This window comes from Phacochoerus africanus, chromosome 9 (genome assembly GCF_016906955.1).
Source record: "Phacochoerus africanus isolate WHEZ1 chromosome 9, ROS_Pafr_v1, whole genome shotgun sequence".
In the NCBI taxonomy this organism is placed as follows: domain Eukaryota; kingdom Metazoa; phylum Chordata; class Mammalia; order Artiodactyla; family Suidae; genus Phacochoerus; species Phacochoerus africanus.
In genome coordinates, this window is record NC_062552.1 from 39,512,196 (window position 1) to 39,532,722 (window position 20,527).

Genomic DNA, 20,527 nt, shown 5'->3' on the forward strand with positions numbered 1-20,527 from the left:
AACACCCCGGAAGCCGCTGTCATGATTAGATCGGGTCTTGGAAGGGAAGTAGCCATCACACCATTAAAAAGCCTGTGGACCTTTCTTTTTGTTGGCCTGGACTCTTTCCTTTGGGGGAGAGGGCAAAGCCCAGGAGAGAAGAAAGCAGAAAGAGAGGAGAGAGGAAAGAGAGGAGGGACTGTCTTGGAGGCAGATTGTCCACAGAAGAGGAAAGGGAAGCTCAAGATGGATACAGTTAACTTGCTCAGAGTTACACTGGTGGGAGGGGATGGCCCTGCTGTCTCTGAAAGCAAAGCCCTGGCTCTCTCAGCTCCCCGAGTTCCCAGAGACTCTAAGTCTAGCTTTGTGCAGAGAAGGGGGGAGGGAGAATTTTCATTGCCTTCAAAGTTAGACAAAAGTGCAAGTGTTTGGAAAACGGTAATGTTCAGCAGCTCGCAGGCAAGGAAGACCAATGGTCATTATTCTAGCAAAATCTATGAAAATCACAAATGAACATGGCCTGTGATCCAGCATCTCCACTTCTAGAAATGTATCCTATGGGTATACTTGTAAAGCTGCAAAATTATGTGTGTCCTAAGTTACTCATCGCAGTATTATTTGAGCTCCACAAAGCCTCCCCTACAATTCTGAAAGCCAAAGTTTTTTGCTTGTTTTTGTTTTGTTTTGATTTTTCCTAAGTTTTATTGAAATATAGTTGATTTACAAGGTTGTGAGATTTCTGCTGCACCACGCAGTGATTCAGTTATACATATACCCACATCTATTCTCTTTCAGATTCTTTTCCCACATAGACGATCACGGAATATTGGGTAGAGTTCCCTGTTTTATACAGCAGGTCCCCACTGACAAAAAATTCTGAAAACTGGGAGTCTTCCCCTCAGATTGGCATAAACTCATTTCATATCAAACTTGATAAGACCATTTACAGTCTTTATTAATTCCAGTTGTCATACAAGTTTACAGTGGAAATATTAATGTGCTTGATTACAGGGTGCTGTCTTAGATCCTATTAGGGTGTTTCATAATATATGGAATATGCACTGAATTGCCTCTCTAAATATAAATCGATTTTGAATTCTAGAAGACCCCCCCAGTGGTTTGGATAAGAGACTGTAGGCCTCTAAAAGCATGCATTTAGGAGCAATCTAAATGTCTATTAATTGTTAACTGGGGCTAATTAGCAGAGCATGGCTACTGCTGCTGCCCATGTGACGTCCTGGGGTACAGGGAGGCTCTGCAATGAAGGAGGTAGCTTTTTCTTCACAGTGAAAGAGCTGTGTGTATAGTGTCCACCTATGTAGATGGATGAGAAACTTCTGGTTGCTTTGGAAGAGAGCTGAGGGGAGGGAGGCTGCAGGGTAGTGTACTTGCTGGTTTTTTTGCATTTTGGACCCTAGCTTCACTAGGTGTAGTGTTTTACCTAAGCAATCCATAAATGATTTCTGTCCCAGGGCAGGCTCCCGCCCCTGCATGAGATCAGAGGTAAAAGGACCCAGGCTCTGATGTCCTGCTCTCCCACCAAGAAGGCCACTCGACCACAGCCCTGTCATCTCAGAATCTGTGTATAACCACTTCCCGTTTCCCTCTGTGGCCTCCTGGGACTCCCTTTCTTTTGATGTGAGGCAAGGGGGCCCTAGGGCCTGATTCACTAGCTTTGTGTGGGGCCTGCACATGCTTTTACTTTCCTTCTTGCTCAAAAATGTAAAAACCAGGTCATATTTGTAAAAAAGGCAAATGCTAAAAGCATATAAAATAAAACATGAAAGCCCCCATGCTCAAATCCAGAGGTAACCCTGTGAATGGCTTGGTGTGTACCATCTCAGAACTTCTTTTATGTTTATAATAATAGCACTCTCTTCGTATATATACTTTTATAGAGGGGAGCATATTAAACCCACTATTCTGAAATATGATTTTTATGCCCAACAATGTCTTAAAAATACAGATCTTCCTCATTTTTTGGTCTATGATAGGATTGTACAATCAATCACCATAATCAATTTTAGAACATTTCCATCACCCTAAAAAGTTACGCCATACCTATTAATAGTCACTCTCATTTCCCCTAACTCCTCCAGCCCTAGTTAACCACTAATCTACTTTCTGTCTCTTTACAGATTAGCTTATTTTGGACTTTTCATATCATTGGAATCACACCATACATATGTGGCTCTTGTGACTGCCTTCTTTATACAGCATGTTTTCAAGGTTTATCCATATTTAGATTTTTATCAATACTTCATTCCTTTTTAGTGCTGCTGAATGATATTTTGTTATCTGGATAGACCACATTTTGTTTCTCTGTTTATTAACTGATGGACTTTGGGTTGCTTCTACCTTTTGACACCTTTTGGCTATTATAAATAATGCTGCCATGAACATTCATTTACATTTGTTTGTGTGGGCATATGTTTTCATTTCTCTTGAGTATATACTTGAGTATATAGGTGGAATATAGCAGAAGAATTGCTGGGTCATGTGGTAACTCTGTGTTTAACGTGTTGAGGAACTACCACACTTTTCCACAGTGGCTACACCATCGTATAGCCCCACCAGCAATGTGGGAGGATTCTTGGGTACTTTTTTTTCCCTCTTTTGGGGGCCCCACCCTCAGCATATGGAGGTTCCCAGGCTAGGGGTTGAATCAGAGCTGCAGCTGCCAGCTTACGCCACAGCCACAGCAATGCCAGATCTGAGCCATGTCTGCAACCTACACCATGGCTCACGGCAATGCCTGATTCTTAACCCACTGAGCGAGGCCAGGGATGGAACCTGCATCCTCATGGACACTAGTCAAGTTCTTAACCCACTGAGCTACAACAAGAATCAGGATCCTTGTGTTCTTTTTAATGGCTATGTCATGGTCCATGACATGAATGTTCCATCATCTATCTAACCATCTCCATATTGAGTTTTCATTAGACTCTTTCCAACTCTTCACTATTTCAAATAGCGCCAAAATTAACATCCAGGTTCCAATCTTTGCTTATGTCTGCAAGTCTAATTCTAGGAGAAATCCCTAGAATGATCAAGTAGTTGAAAAATGGTATCTTGTTCTTTTTTTTCCTTTCTTGTATTATTATTATTGGAAATGAATGAATGCCCTGGATTCATTGTTTAGCATTCCTCAGTCATTCATTTGTTCAACCATTTCTGAGCTCCACATGTATCAGAGGCTATGCCAGACATGGGGCACCATCCAGGAACTGAGACAAAGCACAATGTGCCCTCAAGGAAGTGGTTGTAAACTAACTTTCACTTGACATGTGGCTCTATGTGTGCCAATACATGAGGCTCAGGTAGGGGCTCCCAGGCCAGACTGCAAGCCTGAAGGAAGGCCCTCCAATGACTATGACCCTTAGACTGAATTTTGAAGGACAAACAGGAGTTGGCCAAACAAAGAGCATCATTAGCAAGATGTGGAGGTGTGAGAACTGTATGTGGTGGTCACTGGTATGATTTGGAGAGAGAAAAGTGAAAGGGGGCAGGACCAGGCCTGTTGTGGGGGTAGGCTATGTCAAGGAAGACAGCTTTAGAGGGTTGCAGAGAACCCCCCTGCTTGCCCTCCTTCCCCAGGAGCCTGAGATCCTCGAGGCACACCCACCTACCTGACAGATTGGCTCCACAGGTGAGGACCTAGCCTCTGGCTGACCTTTCCCCTGCTCCCTCTGAAAGATACTTATCTTTTCTATCCTTATGGCCAAGAGAGTTCTGAGGACAGAGGCACAGAGAAATAAGTGGCTTGAGCAAGATTCCTCAGTCAGGGGCTCAATAGGGGCCACAAGACCCAGGACACTAGAGGGGCCTTTGTTAGTAGAAGGAGGCCCCTGGGGGACACCCTAGAGAAAAGAGATTGGAGTGGGAATGAGGGTGTTGTCTCTCTCATCACCATACACTGGAGCCTGCTGAGATTTTTCCCATTGGCCACTCAGGAGTCAAGGCCAGGATAAGAGCTGAGACCAACCCAAGAGTAGAGGATGGTCAGGATGACCTTCCAAATCCTCAGCAGATGCAGAAGCCTGGTCATTGCCCTTGTTAATGAGGTAAAAGGGAAGGTGAGTCTGTATGGTCATGGGAATTTTGCCCAAGTCAGAGGGAAATATGAGACAAGCCCATTTTCATCAGCTCCAGGTGGCATCTTCTGCATTCCTCTTTAGCCCATGGACCATTAAGCCCAAAGTGCTGTAACATCACCCATTGCCACCACCACCAATTTTACCACAATCTCCACCTCTCTCTCCAGCACCCACTTCTAACTCTATTACCCACCATTACCAGCACCATTATCACTCAAATCACAAATACCCTTCTCCCAAATTAGGCTCCATCACCAGCAATCACCACCACCATTATTACCACCTCTAGGCTCTGATGACACAATTAACAAGAGAGACAGAATTCTTGCTTTCAGGGGGCTTACATATCTTCAACATGGCCATCACCACCATCACCACCACCACCATCAATATCCTCTATCACATAATCCTCATCACAACCACTGCCCTCATAATCACATTGCGGTTACCACTATCCGTAGCCCCATACCCCTCATCCCTACCCCAACCATCATTTCCACCATCAGTATTCCCATCTCCATCACTGGTGTACCAAACCATCACCATATTTGCCACTACAATCGATTCTATCATCAATCCACCATCATCAACGTAGGAAAGGATTACGTGGATTTTAGCTGGGGTTAATGGTCAGTAAAGCCCCAAGTAAGATGGGAAGGTCATTCAATGTGGAGAGAGGCAAAAGAGAAAGAAATCCTAAAGTGTTAGAAGGCCCTATTGCAAGCAATCCCAAATAAGGAATTGTTTGCCCTAAGAAGATATTCTTCCCCCAACCTTTCAACAGATCTAGTATAATTTCAAGTATGGAGTTGTCACTTTTCCAGTGCCCTTTTAGAGTGGTATAAATGAAGGTCTCTTCCATTTTGGCCTCTGACTCAGGTTTGGATACCCCAGTTGCAGGGGGATGGGAATGATTAAAAAATTAATCAGGAGTTCCCGTCGTGGCGCAGTGGTTAACAAATCCGACTAGGAACCATGAGGTTGCGGGTTCGATCCCTGCCCTTGCTCAGCGGGTTAAGGATCCGGCGTTGCCGTGAGCTGTGGTGTAGGTCGCAGACGCGGCTCGGATCCAGAGTTGCTGTGGCTGTGGTGTAGGCCAGCGGCTTCAGCTCCGATTCGACCCCTAGCCTGGGAACCTCCACATGCCGCGGGAGCGGCCCAAGAAATAGCAAAAAAAAAAAAAAAAAAAAAATTAATCAAAGCCAGTTCTTAACTGATGATTCAGAGCTGATCTGTCCTTTGGTTAGACTCGTAGCATTTCATACCTTGCTTGTCCTTGCTTGTCCAGCCTCCAAACATCATGGTCATTGTCACCACCATTCCTTGATGACACCAGCGAGGAGAGCGGCCATATGGGGTTGAGTCAGGGAATAAGATGAAGCCAGGAGTACAGTTAATGCCCAATTACTCTCTGTAGAAAGGGGCTGCAGATTGAGATCTGAGTTTCCTAGAAACCAATGCCCAAGAGGGAGAGGTGACTCTTAGCTATGTCTCATGCTAAGCCAGGAGAGAAATCCCTATTGAAACAAAGGCACCATAGCCAGTGCCCAGGGTTGGCTTCACTGGCTGTTCTCTCTGGCTGTGGAAAACCCCAGCATATTCCCCAGTGGAGCTGCTGGATGGACCATGGTCATGAGACGGCTGCAAGACTTAACATCTCAGGAGCCGCAAAGGATCATGGGATTTTATGTTTTCATACAAAAGATGACACTGTATTAAATGAGGGAGGAACCAACAATGCGGGGGTCACACATGGGTGAGAACAAGAGGGTCAGGAGTTTCTCACTGGAGCTGGTCTCCAGGGCGACTGGGGCAACCACCAGGTGAATGAGGGAGGTCAGGGCTGCTCTCGGGACAGCACCCAGGGAACTGGAGGGAAGAGGGCATGCTGGGGAGAGACCAGGGGCAGGCTTGAGGAGAGGGAGACATATGGAGAGACACAAGTGTCAGGCTAGGGAGTTGGACATACCTCCAGCAGTAGGAGCTGGTGAAGAGTTTTATTTATTTATTTTTATTGCTTTTAATTTTTAAATTTATTTTTATTTTTTATTTTTAGGGCCACACTCGTGGCATATAGAAGTTCCCAGGCTAGGGGTCGAATGGGAGCTGCAGTTGCTGGCCTCCACCACTGCTATGCCAGATCCGAGACACGTCTGCAACCTACATCACAGCTCATGGCAACGCAGAATCCTTAGCCCACTGAGCAAGGCCAGGGATTGAACTCACATCCTCATGGATACTAGTCAGGTTCATTATCGCTGAGCCACAACCAGAACGCCTGGTGAAGAGTTTTAAACAGAGACATTACCCTGTCAGATTTGTGTTTTAAGAAGTTCATCGTGGTGGGTGTATGGAGAGTGGGTTGAGAGGAGTGAGACTGGAGGCAAGGGGGTTTGTATTACTTGTTTTAACCCTCCTGCTTGACTGCATGCTCGCTGAGGGCAGGGGCTGTGGCTGAGGCATCTTTGAACCTCACAGAATGTTTTAGAGATGCAATTCCTCTTATCACCTCCTGTCACCACCACCAAATCAATGTCCCCCCATGCCTATTAGCACCACTATTAACACACACCATGTCAATAATCTAGCTCTTTCCCCAGAGCTTTCTCAGGGAGCCCAGCCTAGTGCAGAGTGGAATATCTCTAGCCCAGCAGCTTGGGTCAAAGGCCCAGGACCAGAGTCAAGGGTCTTGATCCTCTCTCCAGTTCTGCTGAGTCACCGTGTGACCCCAGCAAGCTGTGTTTCCGGCCTCCCAACCTGATTCTTATCTGTTCAAATTGGAGGCTGGATTAAGTGAGGGGTTTTCAAACTTTTTTTAGCTTGGGCCCTTTAGAAGCTTATTTGCTTAGAAATCTGGAGCCCTTGGAATACAATTTGACAACCTCCCACCTGGGTCAGGTCAGCCTGGCATTTGGAGAATCAAATCAGACTAAATCTGACATTTCTGGTTCCCTCTGTTTTTGTGGTCAGCGCCATGAATGAGAGTTGACTGGGGAAGGTCAGACAAATCCTGAGGCTTAGGCATTCACTGGCAGCACCAATGGCAGGATCTTGGCAAACCCTTTCCTTCCCTATCACCCCACCCCTCCACTGTGGGGTAATCTGGGAAGCTCCTGAAATAGGGGCAGGGAGCAGGTAGGAGGGACTGTGTGTATGGGAAGAGCTCTGAGTGAAGCCCTGAGTGGGAGGGTGGGTTTGGGATCCTCAGATCAGCCAAACTGCCCAGTATGGCTCCAGGTAAGCCTTAGGCTAGGGCATAAGCTCCAGGTGGGGGTGTAGGGGTACAGTGAGGCCTTGTGGCTCACCAGGAAGAACCCTTTGCTTGGTTAGGGCCTGGCCCTCAGTTTTGTTTTTTTTTAATTTTTAAAAATTATAGTTGATTTACATTGTTCTAATAATTTCTGCTGTATGGCAAAATGATCCAGTCATACATCTACATACACTCTCTTTTTCATATTATCTTTCATCACGTGACTGGACAAAGTTCCTTGTGCTATGCAGCAGGACCTCATTGTCTATCCATTCTAAATGTAACAGTTTGCACCTATTAACCCTGAACTCCCAGTCCATCCCCCTCCCTCCCCCGCTTGGCAACCACATGTCTGCTGGCCATTTCTGAGAGTCTGTTTCTGTTCTGTAGATAGGTTCATCTGTGCCATATTTTAGATTACACATAAAAGTGATACCAGGAGTTCTTGCCGTGGTGCAGCAGAAACGAATCTGACTAGTAACCATGATGTTGCCGGTTCGATCCCTGGCCTCGCTCAATGGGTTAAGGACCTGGCATTGCTGTGAGCTGTGGTGTAGGTCACAGATGTGTCGCGGATCTGGCGTGGCTCTGGCATAGGCCAGCAGCTACAGCTCCCATTCGACCCCTAGCCTGGGAACTTCTATATGCCACAGGTGAGGCCCTAAAAAAGGACAAAAAGATCCCCCCACAAAAAAAGTGATACCATACAGTATCTGTCATTCTCTAACTTCACTTAGCATGAGAATCTCTAGTTCCATCCATGTTGCTGCAAATGGCATTATTTTGTTCTTTTTTATGGCTGAGTATTATTCCACTGTATATACGTACCATATCTTCTTAATCCATTCATCTGTCGTTGGACATTTCCATGTTTTGGTTATTGTGAACAGCACTGCAATGAACATAAGGGTGCATGTATTTTTTTCAATGAAAGTTTTGTCCAGATATTTGCCCAGGTAGGGGATTGCTGGATCATATATGGTAATTCTTTTTTTTTGGGGGGGGGCTGCACCAGCGGCATATGGATGTTCCCAGGCTACGGGCTTAATTGGAGCTACAGCTATAGGCCTACACCAGAGCCACAGCAAAGCAGGATCCGAGCTGAATCTGTGACCTACACCACAGCTCATGGCAATGCCAGATCCTTAACCGACTGAGCAAGGCCAGGGATTGAACCTGCAATGTCATGGTTCCTAGTCAGATTGGTTTCTGCTACGCCACGAAGGGAACTCCTGGTAGTTCTAAATTTAGTTTTCTGAGGCCTTTCCATAATGTTTTTGGCCCTCAGTTTTGAATCCTAGGCTGCCAGCCAGGCTGTGGCTGCAAATAGGCAAGGCTGAACTGATGCTTCACAGGACAAAGGGCATCCAGGGAGAGCTGGCACTATGCTTCAGGGGACTTCTTCTTTTAGGGACTCTTGGAAGCTCTGCTGATCAAGGGGCTAGAGCCTCACCTCCTACACACCCAGCTACCACATGGCAGCCTAAGGCTGCCCAACTTGGCCCTTGAGCACTGATATCTAAGTCCTAGAGCCACTAAGTCAGTGACCTCTGAATGAATGGCAGCCCCTCCCCCCAGGTACTGGGACAGACAGGCAGGGATCCCTGGAGACTTGGGTGGCCTGGGAGGGCCCAGTCCTGGGCCAGCCCCTGAGGGCTGGATTCTGGCTACAGGCTCTCTGCTCATCAGTCTCTCCACTCCCGCCTCCAGAGTCCAAGGGTCCAAGTGGTAGGCTGTTTGAGCTCTGCTGGGCACTACAAAGGGAGTCTGCACTGGAGAAGGTTGGTGGGTGGGCGACATGGCATTCGAGGAGCTGCTAGACAAGGTGGGCGGCTTTGGGCCCTTCCAGCTGTGGAACGTGGCACTGTTGGCCCTGCCCCGTGTGCTGCTGCCCATGCACTTTCTCTTGCCCATCTTCCTGACTGCCGTGCCGGCCCACCGCTGTGCCCTGCCTGGAGCCCCTGCCAACTTCAGTCACCAGGACGCGTGGCTGGAGGCCCACCTGCCCCGGGAGCCTGATGGCAGGTTCAGCTCCTGCCTCCGCTTCACCCATTCCGGGGCCCTCCCCAACACCACGTTGTGGGGACTCGGGCAGAGCCCTGGGGAGCAGCTGGAGGGTGAGCCCTCCACAGTGCCCTGCCCTCAGGGCTGGGAATACGACCACTCGGAGTTCTCCTCCACCATTGCAACTGAGGTACCCAAGCTGGGAGGTTGGGGAACACGTGAACGGATGGGCCTGTACTATTTTGGGTGATTACCCTGTGGGCCTTTGACACATTACTTTACCTTTTAGCATCTCAGTTTACCCATCTGTAGATGGGGGTCTATAAATTTAAAGTGCTGTTTTGTTTCTAGCTTCTAGAGCTGCTATTATTAATTGAGAGGTGATTACGGCAGGGAGGGGCTCATAAGATGGCCCCAGGGAGTTGCAGCAGAGAGTGAGAAGGGTGTTTCTGCAGTTAGAGGTGGAGAAAAACAAGAGAGGCCTCCTTCTCTTCCTTCCCTTGTTCTGGGCCCCAGGTCTAGGATTTACATAAACCAACTGGAGGAGTGCATGTGGGGGCAGAGTCTCTCTGGGAAGAAGAACTCCTCTTGTCATGGTCAAGGCTTTCTGTGGGAAGAAGCTGAGGCTACAGGGTTGCAAAGGGGCAAAGTTTTCCACCCCCACCCCCCAAGGTGGGGTGAATAGTTGGGGGCTTATTATCTGACATGGAGGTGGCAGGATGGCACAGTTGATCTCAGAAGGCCCTGGGGTCTGGAGAAAAGGGGTTGGTACCAGCTGGAGAGGGGCCCGTGCCCATGGGAGGCCCCTCCCTGCCTGTCCCTGCAGTGGGACCTGGTGTGTGAGCAGAAAGGCCTGAACAGAGCCACTTCCACCTTCTTCTTCGCCGGTGTGCTGGTGGGGGCCGTGGCCTTCGGATACCTGTCTGACAGGTGGGGTGAGGTAGGGGGGGCCCAATAAGGGAGTGGGGTGGGAAACCCTTTTCCACTAGCTGGGGTGTGGACATAGTATACCTGTGTCTTGGGACCTCACCTCTACAGGGTGCTGACCCTGCATGACCTCTGTGCAGGTTTGGGCGGCGCCGTCTGCTGCTGGTGGCCTATGTGAGTGCCCTGGTGCTCGGCCTGGTGTCTGCAGCTTCAGTCAGCTACACCATGTTCGCCATCACCCGCACCCTCACTGGCACAGCCCTGGCAGGCTTCACCATCATTGTGATGCCACTGGGTGAGGCAGGCAAAGGATGGGCAGGGCCTGGAAGACTGGAGGGAGGCAGCTGTCAAGGGTGAGACTGAGTCCATCTGGCCCTTACTAACTATCTTCCTGTTTCCAACCCCTGCCCTGGGTCCAGAGCTGGAGTGGCTGGATGTGGGACACCGCACTGTGGCAGGTGTCCTGAGCAGCACCTTCTGGACAGGCGGCGTGATGCTGTTGGCACTGGTCGGCTACTTGATACGGGACTGGCGATGGCTTCTGCTGGCTGTCACCCTGCCTTGTGCCCCAGGCATCCTCAGCATCTGGTGAGATCTGTGGGCAGCTGGGGAGCTGGATATATAAGAAGCCAGAGACAGAATCAATCAGAGGCTGAGATTCAAAGACAGACTGAGAGATGAACAGAAATAGTCAGTGACCAAGAGAAACAAAGAGACAGAGATCAATATAAAGAAGATGGCACCAGTGCATGTGAAGCAGAGAAATAGGAAACTAAATATAGGGAGAAAGGGAGAAAGAGATGGCATGATAGAGACAGAATCACTGAGAGACAGTGAGAGACAAAGACTGAAAGGCAGACTGAAAAGGACAGATGGAGATGGAGACATGAGTGAACATAAGAGACAGAGATGCAGAGACAGAGCCGAGCAAAGGGCACAAAGTGCCCTAGAGGGGTCAGGATGAGGGCAAAGATAGCACAAGGGTAGGGAGTCCAAGCGAGGCGGCGGGGGAGGCTGGGCAAGGTGGGCATTTCATAGCCTCCCCAAAATGAGCTGGCTTTGAATGACCCCCCTCAGTATGTCTGTCTGTCTCTGCTTCATCCTATGCCCCCTGGTCACCTATGGAAGAACTGGGTAGCTGGTGCTGGGGGCCAAGGTTTTAGGGGCAAGACCAATTCAGTTGAGTAGAAAAGGAACTCCCAGGCTGTTGGGGACCTAGGCCTGGGCAAGGAAGTGTGGGATGAGGTGGCTTTGAAATTGGACCTTGAAGTATCATAAAAGACTAATAATTCAATGATAGAATCATGGTTCCTCAGGTGAGGAGGGCTTGGGAAGAGAACAAGTTCCAGGATGAGGGGACTGTGTGGGCAAGAGCTTGGAGGCTGTCAGCCTGTGGTGTGCCCAGGAGGGAGATGTGGCTTAGGGTGCTGGCTCTGACTGAAGGACTTCTTCTTGTCCCTACAGGTGGGTGCCTGAGTCTGCACGCTGGCTTCTGACCCAGGGCCGTGTGGAGGACGCCCATAGGTACCTGCTCCGCTGTGCCAGGCTCAATGGGCGGCCCGTGGGCGAGGACGGCCTGAGCCGGGAGGTGAGGGTGAATGTATGTGTGAACACATGCAAGTACGTGTGTGCATGTGTATAATCTGTGTCAAGGGTCCCCTTCCTGGAGTCCACTCTATGAAGGAAAAGCTCCTGGCCCCCAGTAGAGAGCTCCAAACTCTTCAGAATGTCCTACTGGCCCTGTTGGGCCACATCCTTGACTCAGGGCCCACTCTGCCCAGCTCCCATGTGCATCCCCTCCCCCGCTACTGCAGAAGGGAAGGGTGGAGATCCAGAGAGAACAAGCTGCCTTGCTCAAGTGACACAGTCAACTCCGATGTCACAAACTCTCCTCCTCCCTGACCAGGCCCTGAGCAAAGTGGCTGCCGCCGAGCGGGTGGTCCGAAGACCCTCATACCTAGACCTGTTCCGGACACCAAGGCTCCGACACATCTCACTGTGCTGCATGGTGGTGTGGTGAGGAGGGTTCTGGCCGGGGGGCGGCGGGGGGGTGGGGTGGTCGGGGAGGGGCAGACTCCAGGCTGGTGCTGAGTGTGAGAGGACAAGAGACAAGTGAAAACTGTAACTATGGATGGCAGGAGGATCTGCCTCTTGGGGGAAGGAACTCTGGAAGGTCAGGGTGGAGTAGGCATCAGAGACATTTGGGTTCAAATTCAGGCTCTGCCACTTCTTTACTGTGAACCCTTGAATAGGTCGCTTTGTTAACACTCTGTTCAAACACTCAGAGCCTAAGCGGTTCTTCTGATATATTAGTTCCTGTCTCACAGGGTTGCTGTAAAAATTAGGTAAAGGCACTTCAGCCACTGGCATGTGCTGCACACTCAGAGGGGATTATGGGGACAGGGAAGGTCGTAGGCAGCGGGGTCCGAAGGTGGGAGAGATGGTCCCTCTAAATGGCCAAGGCTCCTGAGAAAAGAGCACAAGGGGGTGCGAAGGAGGGCCCCTGAGTGGCTTCGCAACCTTCCTCAGGTTTGGAGTGAACTTCTCCTATTACGGCCTGAGCCTGGATGTGTCGGGTCTGGGGCTGAACGTGTACCAGACGCAGCTGCTGTTTGGGGCAGTGGAGCTGCCCTCCAAACTGTTGGTCTATCTGTCCGTGCGCCACGCGGGACGCCGGCTCACGCTGGCGGGAACGCTGCTGGGCGCCTCCCTCTCCTTGGGCTTCAGGCTGCTGGTGTCCTCCGGTGAGCCCCGCCCAAGCCCCGCCCATTCTTAGAGGCCCGCCTCCCGGCTGAGAACCCCGCCCTTTCCCGGAAGCCCGACTCCAGGCCAGTTAAGTCCCGCCCTCCCCGGGGGCTCCACCTCCCATCCTGGGACAACCTCGGTCCTTCCACAAGTCCTCTCACTGCCTGAATTCCTTTTCCTCCAGAGATGAAATCCTGGAGCACTGCCCTGGCGGTGTTGGGGAAGGGTTTTTCTGAAGCTGCCTTCACCACTGCCTACCTGTTCACATCAGAGCTGTACCCTACTGTGCTCAGGTGAGGGGTCCCAGGCAAGCCACCTGGAGAGAGGGCGTGTTAGTCACATCTCTTCCCAACACCCCAGATACACACTCTACACCCTATTCCCTGTTACCCATTCCTTACAGAGCTAATCAGAGCCTTCTGTGTCTAAGTCTGGGAGGAGGTGGGACATTTTATTCCTAAGGGACCCTGAGAAGGTCAGTCAACTTCTCTGGGCCTCCTTTAAAAGAAAACCGTCACAAAAGGCCCCCATCTGTCCATCCCATGCCATCCTACCCACCACTGCCCAAGCAGGGCTGCCCTTGGGGGTTGTCTCTAGACAAAAGGTCTCATCCCTTTCAGGTAGCTATTGACAGGTGGTCAGGAGATGGGTAGACAGCTGGGCATGTTTAGAAAGCCCTGTCTCCTCTAACATGGCAGGGGCTGTTCCAGCTTCTGGTCCACTTCCTGGCACCCTACCCCTTCCCCATCCTCTCTCTGGTGACTCTTGTTTTTCCTTCAGCAGTACCTGATTGGTACAATCAGAATGGGGGCCCATTCTCTAGTGGGTGCTGGCTTGGGAGCCCCTGGCCTGGGGATGGGTGGGAAGACCACCTGAAAGAAGCCCCAGCTTTCTTAGCCATCTGGGGAGAAGGGGGCACCCGGGCCTGCCAGCTCCAGGAGGCATGACTACAAGTAGGTATGAGCACCAACCTCCTCCTCCATCCTTTCTCTGAACAGACAGACAGGGATGGGGCTGACTGCACTGGTGGGCCGGTTGGGAGGCTCTTTGGCCCCACTGGCAGCCTTGCTGGATGGAGTATGGCTGTCACTGCCCAAGCTCGCTTATGGGGGGATCGCCTTGCTGGCTGCCTGCATTGCCCTCCTGCTACCAGAGACAAAGCAGGCACAGCTGCCAGAGACCATCCAAGACGTGGAGAGGAAGAGGTGTGTGCACAGGACTGTGTCAGTGTGAGCATATGCATGTGGGTCTGGGTCTTCAGGTACCTGGCACCTTAGGTAAGATTCAGAGAGGAAGACATGTCTACACACCTGTATCTGGTGCATGGATGCGAGTGTGCACAGATGTGTGACCTGAGGCACGTAAACTGCATGTATGAAAGTGTACCCAAGTCCATACCTGTGTGTGTTTCCAGGAAGAGGAGGGCGTGTATACACACTCAGGTATGCCTGTGCATGAGGGATGTGTACAAGCATGTGTGGGAGTCATGTGTTTGTATATCAGGAATGGGGGGTGCTTGAGGCCAGCCCTAATGGGGCAGGCTGGAGTGGGAGGCTGGGAGGCTAAACTCCACCAATGCTCATGACTCCTTCCTCCCCAGTGCCCCATCCAGCCTTCAGGAGGAAGAGATGCCCATGAAGCAGGTCCAGGACTGAGTGGTATCAAGGGCAGGCCCTCCGCACAAGTTCTGCAGCAGGGGCTGAGAGAACAGAGGGCAGGCCCCGTGACCGGGGCTGGGGGCATCAAGCCCCCTGTCCAGGGCTGGAGTTGCCCCCTCTCTGTGCTCATCCAGCCTTGACTATTTGGCCTCCAGCAACAGAGCAACTTCCCAGAATGCAGTGGGCTGCTAGAGAATTCTGGCACCCCTCTCATGACTGGGGGATTCTGTAAATAAAGGCGCCCCTGGGGTTGGGGCAACAGTGAGGAGCTGTGGGATGAGCCCAGGATGGGAAGCCACTGAATCTGGCCCTGGGTTCTAGTCCCAGTTTTGCCACTGATTTCTGGGTGACCTTGGGCATGTGGTTTTTTCTCTCTGGGTCTGGTCATCTCTCAAATAGAAAAGTGAAACCTCCTCGTAGACCTCACCACAGGATTTATCTGCTGTCATGCTCAAATGTCAAAGAAGGTGCTTCCTCTAGAGATGGTGCTAAACAAAGGGCTGTCCTGTAATGACTTCTGATACCCACAGGGCTGGTGGGCATGCTGTCCACTGTGTGGTGCTGGGGGCTGCACAATGCCAGAGCCAGGGGACCAGGATAACACGGTTCTTTGTTCCAATAGCTGGTGCTGCTACCTCCCAGGCACTCTGCAGCGCAATGCAGCCCCCCGCCCCTACACTCCCCATCCTCCAACCCACTGTCTAGGCCTCATGCCTAAAGAAGAGTTGAAGGCATGGGAGCCACCATTTTATTGGAGAAGCCCAAATAAACACAAGTTTTATGAGTACCTTGAAGTTACAGAATTTTCTGAGTCAAGGGATTGGGAAGGCCAAGAGGCCGACCCTTCAAATGGGGTGGCCTGTCCCCTGACCAAATAGGAATGGGAAAGGGAGGAATTGGCAGAGAAAGTCTAGACTCTGGTCTACGATGGAGCCTAGGATCAGGCCACCAGAATCCCACTTTCTCCCACTCTCATAGGACTGGAGATTTCTGTAGCTCCCACTGGACCATGGAGGGGATGACGGGAGGTCTGGATTAGGGTGAACTCTCCTGTGAGCATCTCATTTGGATTTTATCTCCACGGGGTCATAGATGTAGCAGCCCACATCACCAATGTTCACACCTGAGGGAAAGAACTCTATCACCAAGGGCCTTGGGGCCAGAGGGTGCTGGGCTGAGGGCTAGAGGGAATTGGGAAGGGCCTGGGGTATGTTTGACCACAGGGAAAGTTGTCCACACATCCTCACAGACCTACATGCCATGTTTTAGGCCCAGTGTCTGGGGTGGGGCTGCCCACCTTTGGGGCCAAACAGGTAGCCATAGCAGGGGATGTGGCAGTAGGGGACGCCGTCATGCTGGGACAGAGAAAGAGAGAGAGAGAGTGAGATGTCTGAGCTTAGCTCTTTTCCCATTTTCAACCTTCCACCTCCCAGCATAATCACCCACTTCTGCCTTGCTCACCTCGGCATGACTCCCAGCAGTAAGGGTCTTCCGGCACCGCTGGCACCTCAGACAGGGTCGGTGCCAATTTCTGCCCAAAGACATCACCTTCTCAGCTGGTGAGGGAGAGGTGGCAGTTTGAGGGGCAGGGCAGGGAGACACACTTGTCTTGCACCACCCCCCTGCCCTCTGATGCCCATCCTAAGTGCCCCCTTCACTAGCTTTCTATTGTCACTTACCAAAATAGACGGGTTCCTCACAACCAGGGCACAGAGAGGTCTCCCCAGTGAACGTCTTCATGTAGGGAGGGCCTTTAAAGGGAAGAGGCCCCCGCAAGGACTGAGGTGGAGGCTTGGCCTAAACAGGGCCCACCAGCTCTGGCCTGCGTATGGCACTGTCCTCTTCCAAAAGCCAGGCTCATCCCAGAGCCTCTCACCCATATGGGCATGAGTCTGCCTTCCTCAGGCAGAGCAGAGACCTCCACCCCCACTCCATTTCTTGCCCCATCTCTATCTGCAGGAGGGACCACCTGCTTCCTTTTTATCCTCCCAGGGGCTCAGGTGCCCACTAGCCCAACCCTGTCAGCAACTCAATCCTCAGGAAACCTGAGCTGATATAGGAGCTGGCCAGGGCAGAGGTGTCAGGTGTTGGGGAACAGAGTGTCACTGCCCACTCCAGGGGATGGAGGAAGGAACAGGGAGAGGGGAGAAGTGGAAGAATGTGAGGGGCTGGCCCATCTCAATGACCCTCCACTCTAGGTCATTCTTTCCATGGCCCCAGCCTGGGAGGGTCCTGAGTTCCAGGCCAGATTTTCCTCTGTCTAGCTGTGTGACTGTACAAGTTCACCTGCCTTGTCCAGACCTCAAGTTTCCTCACTTGTAAGACAGGGGTGATAATGCCATCTGCCTAATTTTCCTCTTAATCAGCAGCTTACATGAGGAAACATCAAAAAGGGGGCAGAGAAGACTTTGTCATGAACAAAGTGGCAGAGGGCTAGGTGGGATCTTGCCACCTGGGCCCACCCTGTGTTCCATCCTGGGCAAGGGTCAGGAGGAGAAGTAGCTAGGGTCCAATCTCACTTACTTTTCTTGCCCTGGGGGAGGCCAGGTCTGGGCCTGGGGGAGCTGAAGCTGCTAGGGCTGAGGGGGGTGATGCTTGCAGGGGTGGGAGCTGGGGATCTGTAGAGGTAGGAGCCCACACCACCAATGTTCACCCCTGCAGAAAGAAGAGGGGAGGTCAGGCTTGAGCCTCCAGCTCCCAGGCACAAGGAGGGTTTTGTTGTCCCCTGGCCCCTTCCAGGCTGGTACTTACCCCTGGGTCCAAAAAGAACCCCATAGCATGGCTTGTGGCAATACGGCCTTCCGTTGTGCTAGGCACAAGGAGAGGGAAGAGGATTGCTTAGGGCCCAAGAGGGCCTCCCCTGTGCCCCACAATCTTTTCCCCAAGACAGCTGCCAGTTGTATCTTTCTACTGGCCTGGGTTGGTGGGTCTAGGAGTAGTGAGGGGTGGGCTGGCATGCCAGAAGTGCCACTGTGGTTGGGGGAAAGGGAAAGAGCAGGTCAGGAAGCACTGCTGCTTCTCTTTCCCACCTGACAAAAGGCATGAGATCCACCTGCACAACTCAGGCTCCCAGATACTGGATGGTGTGGTGCCTCGTGGGTAGATCGATTTGGGGAGTTGGCTGCTGAGGTTGATGGTGGTGGGCTGATGGGGCTGAAACTGGGAGCTGGTGACAGGCACAGGGCTGTGCAACCCAGCCAAGCCTCACCTCTGCATGCCCTCCTGGGGACAGGACGTTGTGGCAGTGCTCACATTTCAGGCAGAAGCGGTGCCAGTTCTTGCCCACGGAGCTCACCTTCTCTGCTGTGGGGGGACAAGGTGGAACCAGGCAGTGGGGAGCCAGGCCAGGCAGAAGGTGCACTCCTTTTTTCCCTGGGTCCCACCCGCCCGGATTCCTAGAGACAATGGGGAGTGTCTCTGGGAGGCCAGCTCCATCCCACCAGAGTGCCCTGCGCCCCAGAGGTCTGGAACCACAATTCGCCACCTCCTTGGGTACTTATGGAACCCAACGGCTCCCACTCGCCCCGTCTTCTCCTCCCCTTCCTCCGTCCCAGCCTCACCAAAGAAAACAGGCTGCAGACAACGGGGGCAGATCCAGCTCATGGCTCCACGCGCTGAGCAGCCGGCACTGCACACCTTAGGCAAGACCGCTGGAGCTCAGGTCCCACCCCCTCCACTGGCCCCGCCCACGGCTCAGCTGTGAGCCTTGCCTTGCGGAACCCGCTGCTCTTCCACGTTCAATGGCCGCCAGAAATTTAGAACCACTTCGGGGATGTAGGCAATTTTGACGTTACTTCTAAACATTAAGCTTTGGACCGGTGGAGAGGAGAGAAGGTCCTGAAGCTAGACAGAAGGAAACTCTCCAGGGTATAGACGCCATGACAATACTATTATTTCCCCAAAGCTAGGGGTTAGGCGTTATTTGAAATATTTTAATTCCGCCTTTCAGTGGCAGGTGTTAAGAGCGGGGGAATCTGGAGCTTATCTTTGTCTTATTTACTCACTCTTTAGCTTTAGGCAAATTACTTAACCCCCTTCTGCCTCTGTTTTCTTACCTGTACAACGAGTAATGTAATAAGTCTCTCCCTCATAGGATTGTGGTGAGAATTAGATGTTAATTCGTGCAAAGTGCCCAAACAGTACCTGGCACCTAAATACTATAAAAGTGATAAGTATCATTATGATGGATCCCATAATGAACCCATGACTCTTAGTTTGGAAGCCCCCAAATGTGGTCTGCATACTATGGTTTGCTCATAAAATGATAATGCTTATTCAATATAAAAGTATAATTCAGACATCAATTACATATTCCTAATTTAGTTTAAGATGTTTTAATATTTGTTAAAAGTAGCTCAGCAGTGCTTCAAAGGACACTTCAAGAAATTTAAACCTACAGAATGGGAACAAATATTTGAAAACATATCTGATAAGGATCTACTAATCAGAATTTGTACAAGACTTTTAAAACAATAAAAAGACAACCCAAATAAAAGATGGGAAAAGACTCTGAATAGACATTTTTCCAAAGACAATATACAAAGGTCAACAAACATATGCAAAGATGCTTATCATTATTTGTCATTCAGAAAATGAAAATCAGTACCACAATGAGAACATTTTACACCTACTAGAATGGCTACATTAAAAAAGGAGAGTGTTAGTGAGGATAGGAAAACTGGATCCTTCATACAAAGTTGACGTGAATGTAAAATAGTGTACCCCACTGAAAAAGTCTGGCAGTTCCTCAAAAAGCTACAATTTATAGAGTCACCCTATGATCCTTGCACTCCTCACACACACAAAGTGCATGTTCACACAAAAACTTGTGGATGAATATTCATAGCACTGCTATTCACAATAGCCGAAAGTTGGAAAAACCCAAAGTCCATCAGCTGATGGATGGATAAACAAAATGTAATCTTTCTGGAGTTCCTGTTATGGCTCACTGGTGATGCTGACTAGTACCCAGGAGGATTCAGGTTCGATTCCTGGCCTTGCTCAGTGGGTTAAGGATCTGGCACTGCCGTGAGGTGTGGTGGAGACCGGCAGCTGCAGTTCAGATTAGACCCCTCGCCTGGGAACTTCCATATGCTGCACCTGTGGCCTAAAAAGCAAAAGCAAAAACAAAACAAAACAAAAACACCTCTATCTGATAGAATGTTATTCAGCCATAAAAAGGAATAGAGTACTGTGATCATCATTGTACAACCATAAATGTAATAAATTGAGTTTAAAAATTTTAAAAAATAAAAAAGGGAATAGAGTACTAATGCATGCTACAACATGGATGAACCATAAAAATATTAAGTGAAAGAAGCCAGATACACACCACCACATATGACATGTTCAAAATAGGGAAATCTATAAAGCTAGGAAGTAGATCAGTGATTGCTAGGGGTTTAGGGGAGGGGCAATTGAGAGCATCTGCTAATGGGTACCAGGTCTCCTATGGGAAGATGAAAATGATCTGGCATTAGATAGTGGTGATATTTACCCAACCTCATTGGATATTCTAAAAATCATTGAATTGTATACTTTTAAGGGTGAAATTTATGGTATGTGGATAAGGTCTTAATAACACCTGAAGGTAACTTTTTTTTTTTTTTTTTAAAGATAGCTCAGCAAATGAGGGGCAGGGCCACAGCCAAGGAGACAAGCCCTTGATAAAGTATCACGGTGAAATGAGTTTTCTGGAGTATGTTCCTCTGTTTTATCAGGGCGGTTTGTCAAAGAGCTGAAGGGGCTGTGTGTGCTAAACCCATCACTGGGCTATAGCACTGTGCCCTGCTGGGTGAAAGGAGTTCTATTTGTGTCTTGGGAATCTGAGACCCTCTCTGGACTTTAGATTCCTCAGCGGGGCAATG

General features: G+C 50.3%; 2 protein-coding genes across 6 annotated transcripts in view; one reads left to right on the top strand and one right to left on the bottom strand.

Annotated features, from left to right (window-relative positions):
- Nucleotides 1–9,014: 9,014 nt before the first annotated feature.
- Nucleotides 9,015–15,447, top strand: SLC22A7 (solute carrier family 22 member 7). Of its 3 annotated transcripts, none has more exons than XM_047794636.1 (10): nt 9,015–9,520; nt 10,157–10,260; nt 10,398–10,552; nt 10,677–10,845; nt 11,722–11,845; nt 12,164–12,273; nt 12,787–13,001; nt 13,187–13,295; nt 14,001–14,207; nt 14,603–15,447. In XM_047794636.1, the coding sequence occupies exons 1-10, from the start codon at nt 9,125–9,127 to the stop codon at nt 14,655–14,657; spliced, it is 1,644 nt and encodes a 547-aa protein (XP_047650592.1). In that variant the 5' UTR covers nt 9,015–9,124; the 3' UTR covers nt 14,658–15,447. The 3 variants fall into 3 exon arrangements, with proteins under 3 accessions (XP_047650592.1, XP_047650593.1, XP_047650591.1); XM_047794635.1 differs by having other exon boundaries at nt 9,125–9,520; nt 10,133–10,260; XM_047794637.1 differs by lacking the exon at nt 14,603–15,447 and having other exon boundaries at nt 9,068–9,520; nt 10,398–10,561; nt 13,187–14,084.
- Nucleotides 15,381–20,527, bottom strand: part of LOC125135024 (cysteine-rich protein 3) — a 53,582-nt gene continuing 48,435 nt past the window's right edge. The window contains exons 2-9 of one of the 3 annotated variants that reach the window (XM_047794632.1): nt 18,221–18,296; nt 17,869–17,963; nt 17,412–17,469; nt 17,184–17,315; nt 16,340–16,411; nt 16,122–16,216; nt 15,958–16,015; nt 15,381–15,783 (exon numbers count right to left, since the gene is read on the bottom strand). In XM_047794632.1, the coding sequence (XP_047650588.1) occupies nt 15,722–15,783; nt 15,958–16,015; nt 16,122–16,216; nt 16,340–16,411; nt 17,184–17,315; nt 17,412–17,469; nt 17,869–17,963; nt 18,221–18,263 (615 nt within the window). In that variant the 5' untranslated portion in view covers nt 18,264–18,296 and the 3' untranslated portion in view covers nt 15,381–15,721. Of the gene's footprint in view, nt 15,784–15,911; nt 16,016–16,121; nt 16,217–16,339; nt 16,412–17,183; nt 17,316–17,411; nt 17,470–17,868; nt 17,964–18,220; nt 18,297–20,527 lie in introns of all 3 variants that reach the window. The other 2 variants (XM_047794633.1, XM_047794634.1) reach the window with 2 other exon arrangements.